The following is a 14,828-nucleotide window of genomic DNA, read 5'->3' as shown; positions in this document are numbered from 1 at the left end:
CTTGGCCCTCTCATTCCTCTATTATTAAAAGCTAACTGTCAGTATATCTCGAAGGATACTGCAAGTTCCTTTTGGTAGCCCGCTGACCCACTTGTGTGTTTCTGAATGTCTGAATGTTCATTTCTCCCCTCCGGATATGGACACACAGCTGTGTTTTTACTGCACAAAAAAGCACTAAGTACAACAACTCATTTCCGTAGTTTCCTCTGCTTATGTAATTTATTATAACTAAATCCTTCCAAAGATAAAAATTTCATCAGCTTTAACGAGGGAAGGATTTAGATGGGAAACAGCCGGAGGTTATTCTGGGAACAATTACAGTTGTGCAGCAGTTATCGGAAACGAGCTCCACAATGAACCCCACCATGTGCCCACACCTGCATAGCCCCCCCAAACGCAACATGCTCTGCTTTAAGGGAGCCACAACACTATTTTCAAACAGGCATGTTCTGGAAGGGGACAGGGCATGGATACATCATTAAAATACATTGCAAAATTGAGCCTCCCATACCCTCCTTCTCAAGGCTTTTAACGACAGAATAAATCAAACACTGAGACATTTATTTATACCACATTCCTCTCCTGCACAGTTTCTAGCAACATAGTGTACTAAAATGATAACTACTTGGGGTTCTAGAGATTTCCAAAATCTTGTATAAAAATATTCCATCACTGGTATTTCCAGAAGAATGAACTTCCTTACTAGGAGATACTCGCACATGAAACGATTTAAAATGTTGGTATCACTATTTTCACACCCACACACCAGAGATGGATCAACCATTCTGGGCTCAATTTGGATTTGGGTTCAGTAAACTGTTCAAAATTGCTCTGTCTTGTTTTCCCCCCTTAAACTAATTTCTAAGTCTCAGCATCAGTTGAAAAGTGGGTGGCACTGGGGGCAGGGAACACCCCAACCTACCTACCTGAACATAAGAATGTAAGAAGAGCTCTGCTGGATCAGTCCAGTGGTCCATCTAGTCCAGCATCCTGTCTCACACAGTGGCCAACCAGGTGTCCTGGAGGGCCAACAAACAGGGCATAGCAGCCGAGGCCTTCCCTAATCTCGTATGTTTTGATTTTGGGTCTAAATTAGTCCTCTCGAGTTACAGATATATGTCCAGAATAGCAACTTTAAATACAAAAAGCTTCAGGGAAAATGTGTCTTCATTTACGTTTGATTTTTACATCTTGACCCCCACTTGTGCAGAAATTCAGCACCAGTTCTAAAATTTACCATCGCCGAGGGGGCTGAATCCAACCAGCTTTTCTGCTGGTAAAAAAAGGACGAGAGATCTCCTTTGAACAACAAAAAAGGCTATGCTGGGGATGATGGGACTTGCATATACATAAGCCATATTGGATGTTGGCTATGGTAAGGAGGGTGATTGGGAAAGATTAAGTGAACAAGCTGGCTGGATCCAACCCACAATCTTGAAATTTAAAGGAAGAATTTATCAAAATGTTAATTAACAACACTCATCCTTTCACACAAACAGAGGGAAAACGACCAACAGTTTTCTAACACTGTACAATGCAGAAGAACACCTTTATTTTCTATTTACCTGCAGTTCTGGGATGATTGTTCCTCTTTCTGGGCAGGATCCTCCAAATGTTGTCAGGGGGAAAGGAAGCACAATTGGGTTGGGGCTGATGAAGCTACTGATGTCACAAGATGGTGGCTCCACCTCTGATCTTTGCATGACTACTTTGTCTACCACAATAAACCTATTCCAGGACAACCAAAGTGTCCTTTTCACAGAAAGAAAAGGAGATCTGTCAAAGACCAGGGTGACCGAGATGCCTCCAATAGCCACTAGGTCAAAACTGCAAAGACAAAACAAAATATTTCATCTTACTCTGATCTTATATAGTTTGACAAATACCCTTTTGAAAAAGCATGTTTCCTCTTGTGTCTCTGTGTCATTTGTCTTAAGTGTCTTCAGGGTTGCCATTTTTCTTCCACGCAGCAACGAGGTTCTCCTAATGTGAGGTGGGACTGATCTGACCACTCTTGATCGTTCAGCACCAAGAGAACACAAAATTTACGATACAGTTTTCTGCTCAGAACTGAAAGTTAGCTTTATCACCAAATTTCATCTTACAGACAAAAGAAAAAATCCCCTTAAATGGCTTTAAAGGGGGTTGTAAGCTATGGCCCCTCCCCCATGAAAACCAAGTGTGACATGGAAGAGTGGGAGTTTGGATGGGGTGGCAGCAGAACAAACAGCATGGGAATGAAGCATGTGGATGCCATTACTACCTGTTCCCACACTGCATGCTGCTGCTGTGGTACATTTTTGCACCTCTCTCTGGAAGCAGCCAGCATTGTGTCTTGCACATGGAGAAAACTAGCACTACTTTAGTAGTGGAGCAGTGGGGAATCAAACCCGGTTCACCAGATTAGAGTCTGCTACTCTTGTGGAGGAGTGGGGGATCAAACCTGGTTCTCCCAATTAGAGTCCACAGCTCCTAACGACTACACCACTCCCTTATTCCTACTACAGTTGTGTACAGACATTTCGGTCCATGAGGATGTTCTTCTGTCTTGTAACTTCCCTTCAGTTAATTTTTTCTTTGCTTCACCTCCTGCCAAAGATGACTGCTTCTAGTGAAGCCTGACCATTTTCTCTCCTCCTGTTTTTGAGTGTCTATACTGTATAGGTCAATACCTGTAATGCCACTATACTGGGGAGAGACAATCTTGCCCTCACAAAAACATAATGCTCATTCTAAGAACATAAGAACACAAGAAAAGCCATGCTGGATCAGACCAAGGCCCATCAAGTCCAGCAGTTTGTTCACACAGTGGCCAACCAGGTGTCTTTAGGAACCCCACAAACAAGACAACTGCAGCAGCACCATCCTGCCTGTGTTCCACAGCACCTAATATAAAGGGCATGCTCCTCTGATACTGGAGAGAATAGGTATGCATCATGACCAGTATCCACTTTTACTAGTAGCCATGAATACCCCTCTTCTCCATGAACATGTCCACTGTATGAGCACTTCTACAAAAGAGAGGAAAAGAAAGAGGTGGACATAAACATACGCTGAGTTACGGGTTTTAGTTATCATATCCCATCCGCAAAGCATTAGTTTCTAAACCTGAAAGCACAATGGGGAGACATTTGGGTGTTGCCAATCTCCCCCCATGAGTTATCATGTCTGCAAAATTTCCCATCCATTAGTGTCATGAGAGATGGAGCCTGCAAGAACTGTGCAGCGTTCCCATAGAGGTGCTGATGGCACCCAGTTGCTGATTGTTTAACAACCAATCTTTCAATAGTCATTTATTTTAATAATGGAACCCCTGAATTGGCTTGTCAATCACCACATTCTTGCCCCTGGACATTCCCCCCCCTCCATTTTGATGGAGTGTATTTGCTCTGGCCCAGATTTCTCTTTGCTTCACATATGCTGGTAAAGTAAGAAAAGAATGTATTTTCCCCTCTCCAAGTAGGACTCGTTAAAGTTTTGACATCTTATTATAGTGTTCCTATAGATCTGCTCCAGCTAATGTTCTGTCTCATTCCGTCATAGGTCTGTGCAAGTATTGGATTCTGTGTTAACTTCACAGACAGCTAATGGTTAGTTGTTTTTGTATTCTGCCCAATTATTGCTATCTAGTGCAATCTACCCAATTATTGCTATCCAGTTATTATTGATGAATCTCTAATGACAATTCATATGTATATATTTCCCTTTTTTTTGCTCAGACAAATGTACATTTCAATAAAAGAGGTGTCTTGGTATCAACACTCTTCATAGTTTCCTAACCACTCACTAAAAATTATCACTATTGGTAATGATAAAATGGCTGAGCCTCATGCTAATCACAAAAGCAGCAAAAACTGGGGTATCCACAGACAAGTTAAGGGTATCTACATACTCAGAGGTCTCTCCAGGTATGCAGGAAAAAATATGAATTTAACTAACAGAAACCAACCAAAAAAGGAGGGGGTCCCCTAAAAACAGGCTGATGAGGAATGGATATGCTTCAAAAGTGTGGAATGTTGAGAGCAGCTGAAACAGCTAAAGGAAAACAAAACAAGAGGAAGATAAGGAAACTGGTTTACTCAAATCCCAAAGATTTTATAGAATTCTGAAGGGAAAGATTTGTGTGATAGTGGGAGTGATTCCTAGGGTCGCCATGAATCGGAAACGACTTGACAGCACTTAACATACACACACACACACACAGAAGCAGGGTGGGCCAGGTCTCCTGCTATAGCTCCTCAGCTTTGTTCCTATGTATAATGTCACTTCCGGTACAAAACCAGAAATGACATAATTGCATTAGCCAGACACTCTAGGACTGATCCAAAAGTCTATGTTTTAACCATAGCATGTTGGGTGACTCCTAGAAAGTTGATGGTGCAGTGATGTCACTTTTGGTTTTGCACTAGAAGTTATGTCATGCATAGCACAATGCTGAAAAAATTGTCCCTACTCCCCAAATTCTCCAGCTGGGTTACCAGCTACAGCTAAATGGGGGGATAGATCGCCAAACCTAGTTTTAATAATAAATGAAAAGGAATTTCTCCCCTGCAAGGAAACAACCCTGAGTGCAACAAGACTCCTTTCTTTTTACTGTATTATTTTATTAAAAACATAAAATTCATAATAAAGCTCAACAATTACAATTAACAAAAAAGAATTACCTCAGTCTAAGACATAAAAAAACCATAGGTATTCATGATCATTTTATAAGGAGAAGTCAGTGGGTTGGATCCAACCACCATTTTGGCTGGTGAACAAAGGAAGGAAGAGTTCTCTTCGTACGCTAAAAAAGCTATGCTGGTGTTCATGGGACCTGCATCTGACAAAAGCCACCTGTAACCCAGGCTGCAGTAAGGAGCAGAACTGGATAAGACTGAGCAAAAAGCTGGCTGGATCTAGCCCACATAATTGAAAGGATTTTCTAGAATCACTGTTTATCCTTGGTCGCATTAAGGTTAGCCATTTCAGCTAAATTCCAAGATATATTTAACCATTCCAAAATAGATGAAATGGTTGGGTTGATCCCAGCATTTGCCAACAGAATTTTTTGCCTCAGTATGAAAATTCAAAATCATGGGCACAATTCCATTAAAGTATCTGCCTTGGTATTAGTCCAAGTCTGATGATAATACAATATCCATTTCCCTTTAAAAAGTGAACCTCCTTACTACTGCTTACTACTATAAGAAGTCTGGGGTAAATTTAAAAACTGCCTCAGTCCTAATTTTAAAAGTTTTAAAACTGCCTCACTTTTCCTTTCCTTTCTGAGGAATGCTGAATTTATAGTATCTGGTGAAAAAGTCTCCCCGACTCTCAATATAACAAGACATAAATTAACAAGTAAAAAATAAATAAATAAAGTGTCCGAGTAGATTGAAGCTGGGAGAAGAGGTTAAAAATATAAGAAACCAAGTGTCCGTACTTACTAAAAAGGACAGTGCTGTGTTCTCAAAGATCTATGATATTTGGTTGAATAATAACTATTTGGGCAACACCTTCATAGGAAAGATGGACCAAGATATCTAAACAATTTTATGCTTTAAAAATAAATTATTATTTGGAAGCTTTCCTTCCCAATCAGGACCCAAGGTGGCTTATCACGTTGTTCTCCCCTCTTCTATTATTCCAGATGCTACTTGGAGAGAAATGTTTTGTGAATGTACCGGCATCCTCCCCCAAGAGTTCATTTGAAAGAAAGTGTATAAAATTGAGTATATTTTTGGTATTTTAATTCATTTTATTTTAGTAAAACGTATAACAATAATTATGACCACTGGTGAAGATATAGCTCAAGAAAATGGTGATTTCTCAAATATGTGGTGGGACCATTCTGTGACACAGCAACTGGGAAAAGACAGACACTAATTAATTCGGCGAGCTTCATTTTGACCAACTGGATATCATTCTTGGCTCAGCTGGGAGCAGCAAGGCTCCTGTCAATCTCCATAATGCTTAGCTTATCTCCACATAATGATTACAGAATCAGGGTTGGTAAAAATAATAGCACCACAGGGAAGCCACCAGTATTAACTCTGCATAAAAAATGATCTGTATTCAGCCTACGAAACAAACCATCTAGCACCCAATAAAACTAGGCTGGGGCTTTAATAGAATAAGTATTTTAAAAAATGGGATGGAGCAAGGTGGGAGCAAAGCCTACATACTGGCAAGTGGAAACAACCAGATGGAAGCGCTACCGGAAGTGCTACTGGTTGGAGGAAGGACTGGCCCAGGAATTGGGATGTCTCCTCTCTGGATGGGGTTGCACTCTCCAAAAGGAGCCACATGAAGAAGAAGAAGAGCTGGTTTTTATGTGCCGACTTTCTTTACAGCTTAAGGAAGAATCAAACTGGCTTACAATCACCTTCCCTTCCCCTCCCCACAACAGACACCCTGTGAGGTAGGTGGGACTGAGAGACTAGCGCAAGGTCACCCAGCTGGCTTCATGTGTAGGAGTGGGAAAATAAATCCAGTTCACCAGATTAGCCTCCACCGCTCATGTGGAGGAGTGGGGAATCAAACCCGGTTCTCCAGATCAGACTCCACCGCTCAAAACCACCGCTCCTAACCACTACACCATGCTGGCTCTCAGGCTAATGTGGCGAACTGGAATTTGTTTCCTCACTCCTCCACCTGAAGCCAGCTGGGTGACCTTGGGCTAGCCACACTCTCTCAGCCCCACCTACCTCACAGGGTGTCTGTTGTGGGAAGGGGAAGGGAAGGTGATTGTAAGCCGGTTTGATTCTGCCTTAAGTAGTAGAGAAAGTTGGCATATAAAAACCAACTCTTCTTCTTCATAGCTTGGAGGTGCTCCTGGACAGGGGACTTCTGTTGGATAAGCAAATGACAAACTTGGAGATGAACGCTGACTAGCCCTTTATAGTTACTGCTTCACAGCACACTGCAGGAGCTAAATAATTTCTACTCGATACTTACCTACACACAGTTCATAGCTGCAAAAATTCACCACTTTGAGATCTTGTCACATTTTATTTATTTTTCTTTCCGATCTCCTCACGGAGCACTAGGAGATGTTTCGCGGAGAACCAAGTGCTCCATAGAGCACCGTTTGGGAACCGCTGCTCTACAGTATGTTAGAAAAGGTGAACTGGCGGGAGGGGATGCAAACAGAACTACTCCATAAGTTCTTCTCAGTGGACAGCTAAATCTTTTCGAGGGGGGGTACTGATTCTAGATGGATTTGCATTTGGATTTAATGTTAACTGTGTTATGAAACAGCTAAAACTGATACAAAAATCATTCATTCCACCAGTCATTCCACCAGGATACAGCAACCTTGCTGAAGTTCAGCAGGGTCTAGACAGTGCCTAGATGGGAGACCTCCTGGGAAATCTATTTACTTGAGTTCCATAATGAAAGAAAGTGAGATTATCAATGGAAAAATAAATGAGTTGCATTATTAATGATCAAAAACGACAAGTCTCTCTTACTTTGTGCCAAATTCACCTCCAATAATTTGAAACATGACTCCTCTTTGCTCCTTCCCAGTTTGTTCGCTTCCACACCACCTACCAGTACCAACTCCTGCCACTATCTGGTTCCACGGAGCTACTGCTGTAAACTTAGAGCGCATTCCTGAGCCGCACTAGCGGTCAGGACAAAAGCCTTCAGGAGGCCGGAGAAGGCCTGCGCCAGTGCAAGGGCTCACGGTGCTGGCGTGCAGGCCCGGACACCAGTCGCTGGCCACAGCTGCGACAGCACCGGGCTCAGACAGCATCAGAGCCTTCCACCGGTGTCTGGCCGCCGGCAAAGGCTGTGTCGGCGTCCCGGGAGGCGCTCCCAGGGCGTCACGGCACTGGCTGGGGGGCGGGGCTGCCATTAGGCGGCCTCCTAAGCCGTTACAGCTTGGGAACGCCCCTTTTTTTCCGGCCAAGAGGTGGCGTATCTCCTGTGCAATCCTATACGGGTTGCATGGATTTTTGGCGCCGTGAGGAGGCAGCGCCACTGTGTTGCCTCCAAACAGCAGCACAGATATTCCACTCAGGATGCACGGTAACAGAAGCATTTACGTTAAATATGGACGGACCTTGTCAAACAACTGGACTGTGGCAGCGAACCCTATAAATGACATGCGGCCCAGGAATGCAATCCATTTTGCCATTGGAAATAAGGAGCAGTTGTTAAAGGATAGCTTCAGCTGCATCATTGGCTTAATAACTAAATCATCGCTGTCTAAAGCCCTCTGACATTATCCAATCTCCTGCTAAACTACCCTGCAGCTAGCACATGAAAACTCCCCCCAGACATGTGGGGAAGGAAGAGGAAGAGTTGGTTTTTATACCCCACTTTTCTCTACCGTAAGGAGTCTCAATAGGAGCCCTGTGGCGCAGAGTGGTAAGCTGCAGTACTGCAGTCCAAGCTCTGCTCACAACCTGAGTCCGATCCCAACGGAAGTTGGTTTCAGGTAGCCGGCTCAAGGTTGACTCAGCCTTCCATCCTTCCAAGGTCGGTCAAATGAGGACCCAGCTTGCTGGGGGTAAAGGGAAGATGACTGGGGAAAGCAATGGCAAACCACCCCATAAACAAAAGTCTGCCTAGGAAACGTCGGGTTGTGACATCACCCCATGGGTCAGGAATGACCTGGTGCTTGCATAGGGGACCTTTTCCTTTTACCTTTAAGGCGTCTCAAAGAGGCTTACATTCGCCTCCCCCACCCAACAGGCACCTTGTGAGGTAGGTGGGACTGAGAGAGTTCTGAGAGAAGAACTGTGACTGGCCCAAGGTCACCCAGCGGGCTTCATGTGGAGGAGTGGGGACACAAACCCCGGTTCACCAGATTAGAGTCCGGAGCTCTTAACCACTACACCATGCTGATTATTATGATGGTGAGGTTAGGTTAACCCTCTCCTCTTCCCCTCGCTGACTCACTCCAAACATGGCTTGCAGAGCGCTGCTCTCCCATGATGCAAGAGAGGAGATTAACCCCTTGTTCACCTGCCCACAGCCCAGGCAGGGAAAGTCCCTGGTAATGCCAACCAGCCTTAGTATATCCCAGGTTATTTGGAAATTGTTGGCAGCAACCACTGGGTTCCTATCAATAGGAATAGCTTGCAGATCAACTTGGAAAAGGCATCCTCTGCCTTGCCCACTTTATCTGCCATTCCGTTACACATATTTATTGCTCTATGTTGAGCTGATACTTGTGAGAGAGCAGAACTCTCTCTATTCCCTGGAGAGGTACAGGGCATAAAATTGTGTTAGGCAAAGGAAAAGATATGGTTTCCTATTTTCATAAGAGTTTAACATCTACAGTCATGTAACGTAAGGCAATGTAAATAGATACTACACTCTATTACTGGATGCATCTATTACAGAAGCCTTTGATGGTAACGAAATGTGATTGGGAGTCAGACTTAATTATGCATATTCCATCACATTCTCCAAACTTTACACATTACACTCAAAGGAGGGAAAAATTATAAGGAGCACATTTAAATGCTACAGCTCTGTCAAGAGTTAGGTAAATCAGAAATCATAATTAGGTAGCTTGCAACTTGGGCATTTTAGAATCAGAAAAAAAGTATGGAGTAAATATTAGCTCTATTACTTACAAGTCCCGGCACTACAATGGATTATTTACATACAGCTTTACAGCATTTATGCTGCCACTGCGGCAGTAAGGAGAAATGATCTCATGAAATTAGGAACATCAGCTTCTTCTAGTTGATTCTAGTTACTTGCGGAGGGCAAATTTAAATCAGTGGAGCCTTGTGCTAAGGACACACCTCTTTGTTTTTGGCTGAAGTATTTTGTTGCTATAGAACAGCATTGGCTCACATGGTGGAGCATAGTGGATATCCTAGCCCCCGACCCTGAGCACCACTGAAGTGGGTAGTGGTGCCCATACCAGTGGGTGGCAGGGGGTGACAATGGAGCTGTTGGGGCCACAACTGCAGCTTCATGTGAGCGCTTAGCATAGAATAACTCGATGCATGTGCAGCCAATGACATCACGTGCTGGCATAGGTTCTGCTAGCCACATAGGAGCTATGCAAGCACATGTGGCTGCAGCTGGGGCCCCAGCAACTCCGTCACCAGAAGAAGAGGAGTTGGTTTTTATATGCTGACTTTCTCTACCACTTATGGAAGAATCAAGCCGGCTTACAATCACCTTCCCTTCCCCTCCCCACAACAGACACCCTGTGAGGCAGGTGGGGCTGAGAAAGCTCTAAGAGAGCTGTGACTAGCTCAAGGTCACCCAGCTGGCTTCATGTGGAGGAGTGGGGAAACTAATCCAGTTCACCAGATTAGCTTCCGCTGCTCATGTGGAGGAGTCGGGAATCAAACCCGGTTCTCCAGATTAGAGTCTACTGCTCCAAACCACCACTCTTAACCACTAGACCATGCTGGCTCTCTCACTTTCCTAAGAGGTAGTGTTGACTAGTGGTTAGAGTGGATCAGGGAGACCCAGGCTTGAACCTCCATTCTGGCATGGACGCTCGCTGGGTGACCTTGGGCCAGTCACACTCTCTCAGCCTACCCTGTGTCACCTGTGTTGTGAGGATGACATGGAGGAGAGGAGAACCATGTATGCTGCTTTGGTCCCCATGGGGTGGGGGGGAAAGGCTTGGGGTATAAATCAGGTAAATAAATTAATACATTTCTGATGCTTACCAGTAAAGGTGCTGCCTTCTCAATCAGCAATGCTCAGTGGTGGGGACTGGGTTATTCCCTGTGACAAACCGTCACAGCATTAGAGAATGTGTGTTTGTGTATATATATATAAATAAATAAATATAACGGATAGTTCAACAAATAAAAGAGACCAATCTCAAAAGGGCATTTTTCACTGCAGTTTTGGTAATAAGAAAATACACAGATCGGTGAAAAGTCTCATGAGTCAGTGGCTAAAAGTTATTTAACTCAGGTAATGGCCTGATATTTTTCCCCCTCCAGCAACCGAATTAACTAACAAAATCCACACACAACAGTAGGTTAATACCTTTATTAAGGCCAATTAAAATGTTACAAAAGTACTGAGCAAACTATCTCTTGAATTATTCTTCAGAGTAGTTGTAGTGGTGGTGGTGGTGGTAAACGAGGAGGAGAAGGAGAAAAAATTGAAGAAGAAGATGAAGAAAAAACGGAGATGTATGATTGGTTCTACTAAGGTACTACCCTAATGTTGCCTTGGGATTTCCCCTGGAGGACCAACCTAAGCACCTCAAACTTCTGTCTGCTTTGAAACTATGCATTTTCTTAATGACCAGAAGTTATGGGACAAATTAACTCTCACCTTCCATCCTGACGGCTGATGGTGTATCCAAAATCACTGTGGTGCTGGAAACTCACATTCACTCCAACCAGAGGGGTTCCATCTATTGCCACCACTTGGCCTCGGATGACACAGGCGCGTCTGCAGTGGGATGGAGTGAATTAATAAAGCATGAATAAAGACAGACTTTATCCCATGTGATATTTATGCCAGTTTAAAAAAAAAAAAGCATTTAACTTTGGCATGACACGATGAATACTTTGGTACTCTCACACTTTACTATTCATATATTTTATTAAGGCAATGCTATCTTTTTTTTTAATCCAAGACTTTCAAGGCAGCACATGATCTCCTGCCCTCCATTTTATCCTGACAAGCAGGTTAAGTCTGAGAGAGGCTGACCGGCTCCACAAGTGAGCTTCACTGAGTGATATATTCACTTTCCTTAAGCTTTAGGGTTGCCAGGCCATGCTTTGCAACCAACAGGAGACCGGGGTATGTGTGTCAGTAACAGCATGAAGTAACTTCTGGGAGAATCTGGAACTGATGTCACAGCTCTCTGGGGATTGATGGAAACCACAGAGTTTCTGGAGATTCCTAGAGAGGACTGGCATCACTTCCAGTTTTTCCTCATAAGTGATGTCATGCTGTCAAGCCCAGCAGCCATGTTTAATTTTCCCCCACCGCCACTCTGACCACTGCCTAATTTCCATCACTCTCCCTGCTGCCCCCTTCTGTATAGAGAAAAGCAACCTAGGTATACTTCATACACCTGGCCACTCCTATGCAGAAACACCCGAACAGCCATCGAAATTAGTGCCTGGAGGGAGATAAATAAAATAAATGTGCCTGGAGCTGGTGGCACCTGGCTCTGCCTAACAACACTCCTGCTGCCACTGCCCTGTACAGGCAGGCCTGGAGTGCATAGAGGCCCTTGGCACCCCCCTCTTTACCTGGGAAAACCAGCAGGAGGAGGATGCAGGAGGCTCCAGCACTGGCCAAGGAAGAATCTGGAGAGGAGATGACCATGCTGTCTGGGGAAGGGGATAAGCTTGGAGTATTATGAGCCCCAGCCCTAGTCCCTGTACCCTATTCTGAGGCCAAGAGAGCCCGGAGAAACCTGAAAGGGATGGACAATGGAAAAGGGGCAGGGCTGTCTCAAGAAGACCCTGACACCCCATGATACCAGTAGTGGCACCATGTCACTTCCAGCAAAAAACAAACAAACCCAAAGTAGCATAGGGTAGCTCTACTAATTGCCAGAAACTATGGTTTTACCACAGAGCTGCCTCCCATATCCCCATCCACAGCCATCCTGCTGGTTGCCGGATGCTTCCTGGCCACCTGCATTTTGAGCAGGATGAAATTTGATTATAAAATGCCAAAGGCGAAACAGGTAAACAACCTTCTCTCCCCCCCCCCCAACTCATTTCAGGTACAAAAAACCCCCAACACCTTCAGGAAATCCATTCATGGATCTCCCATATAATGTGTAGCTTTTACCTAAGAAACACTGATCTAATTTATGGTGGCCAGATCTAATTTACAGACTCAGATATATGAGAAACTGTTTGGCATTATGGATGATCTGTAGCTGCCATCATGAGTACATAAATTACAGCTGCCTGAGGTAGGCCCGATATATTAAAAAAAAAAAAACCAACCCTATGTGCCTCTATATTTCAAACGTACTTCCCTTTTCAGGAAGAAAATCTATGAAACCTTGTCTTCCGAGCAAAAATTTGCTCTTCCAGAATCATTTGTCCTTCTATGACCAAAAAAAAAGCATCACAGGCTCACAGATACATCAATCATTCCCACAACCACCCTGTAAGTCACCCTTATTTTCTGGCAAACTGAAGAGCTAAGGAGGCTTGCCCAGCATTTTCCTTTGGCGCTTGGCTGATTACCGGGTACCTCATATTCAGACATCACCACAAACCTGAATGTCCGTAATGGGCAGGAAGAGAGTGCGTGCCCTCCTTCACCTCCCCTGTAGCCTTGAACCCAGCTCTGAACTGCCCTAACTTCTGAACGCAGGCTGCCTTGGCAAATTTTGACTTTTCTTTGTCACCACAAAGGTTTTGCATTGGATTTGCCACTCTTTAGATGCACTTTTTCCCCAATCCATATTCTCAAAACTCAACAATAAGCCGCCATGCAAAGTTTTGAGAATTCAGATGGGGAAAATGTGCATCTATAGAGTGACAAATCCAATGGCCTAGGATTCTAAACCTCTTTTTCATCTCAACATACTCTAGAGTCGGGGAGAGGGGGAGGAGGTTGCTTGTCTCACTTCAGGTTCTGAAGAGGAGAGAGGGAAGGTCAACTCCTGTGAGAAGAAGACTGCTTATGGAAGACCATCTTCCCTTACTGAAAGGCTTTTGGTTCTTCTGTTGGCGCCATTTGTCAAATCATGTTACTTATGTGGCGCCACCATCCAAGTTTCGCTATAATGTTTCCATAGCACTATCTATTATGTATGCATGGGCGATACACGAGACCGGAGATGGAGTTCCAACAGCGACTCCTTTACTGAGTGAATGGGAACAGAACTAGAGAATTGTGCAACAAACCCCTGCTTATATGCTTACTCAGCCGCTCGGGGGCCCGCCCCCCAAGGCTGTGATTGGGCAGCTACAACCCTTACATCCAATAGGGACACACAAGCGCAGGAGCCTGGAGAGGCTCCAAGCTCAACAGAGTTTCCAGCTTTCTGCTGCATACATAACACTGTCTATTTGAAATTAAATCAAAAGAGTTTTCTGCTAAACATTAGGAAGAACTTTCTGACAGTTAGAGCGGTTCCTCAGTGGAACAGGGCTTCCCCGGGAGGTGGTGGGCTCTCCTTCTTTGGAGGTTTTTAAGCAGAGGCTAGATGGCCATCTGGCACCAATGCTGATTCTGTGAACTTAGGCAGATCATGAGAGGGAGGGCAGAAAGGGATGAATCAGTGTTCGGCTCTCATGGGCCTTTTTTACATGCCCAGGGTAATGGTGATCACCAATTTGGGGCCAGGAAGCCATTTTTCTCCAGGCCAGATTGGCCAGGGATCCTAGAGGATTTTTATGGCCATCTTCTGAGCATGCCATAAGGGTCATGGGTGTGTGTGTGGGGTGAGGCAGTTGTGAATTTCCAGCATTGTGCAAGGGGGTTGGACTAGATGAACCTGGTGGTCCCTTCCAACTCTATGATCCTATCTATACACACACAATAAATATATAATAGACAGATGAATGCTGAGCTAAGGTCCGCTGCCAAGATCTATACCTAACTTTTAAGAGGTAATGAGACTCTACCCAGAACCAACAAAGTTCTGGTGGGATAGGTCTCCCACTAGAAAGATGGCCTCTTGTGGGGACTGAATCTGACCTTATCAGCCCTCATGAAGCCCATCACATTGCAGACCAGTTTTAAGAGAACCCGCTGGCCCTTTAACATTTGATGAAAATGAAAAAAAAAAAAAAGAGTTCAGTGTCATTGGCTTCCTGAAGACTCCTTGCTCTAGATCCCCAAATAACGAAACACAACAATTTCAGCTAGATGTTAAACAGCATAGGGGGGAAACTGACTATTTTGGAATCCCAAGA

At 44.3% G+C, this 14,828-nt stretch overlaps 1 protein-coding gene across 2 annotated transcripts in view; it reads right to left on the bottom strand.

Annotated features, from left to right (window-relative positions):
* Positions 1 to 14,828, bottom strand: part of TENM1 (teneurin transmembrane protein 1) — a 413,249-nt gene that overhangs the window by 133,006 nt on the left and 265,415 nt on the right. For both annotated transcript variants that reach the window (XM_056859258.1, XM_056859259.1), the window contains 2 exons: positions 11,260 to 11,379; positions 1,566 to 1,827 (listed from right to left, as the gene is read on the bottom strand). In XM_056859258.1, the coding sequence (XP_056715236.1) occupies positions 1,566 to 1,827; positions 11,260 to 11,379 (382 nt within the window). The remainder of the gene's footprint in view (positions 1 to 1,565; positions 1,828 to 11,259; positions 11,380 to 14,828) is intronic.

This window comes from Euleptes europaea, chromosome 13 (assembly GCF_029931775.1).
Source record: "Euleptes europaea isolate rEulEur1 chromosome 13, rEulEur1.hap1, whole genome shotgun sequence".
Lineage (NCBI taxonomy): Eukaryota > Metazoa > Chordata > Lepidosauria > Squamata > Sphaerodactylidae > Euleptes > Euleptes europaea.
Note: the sequence above shows the minus strand (reverse complement) of the source record. Positions and strands in the feature narration are given on the sequence as shown.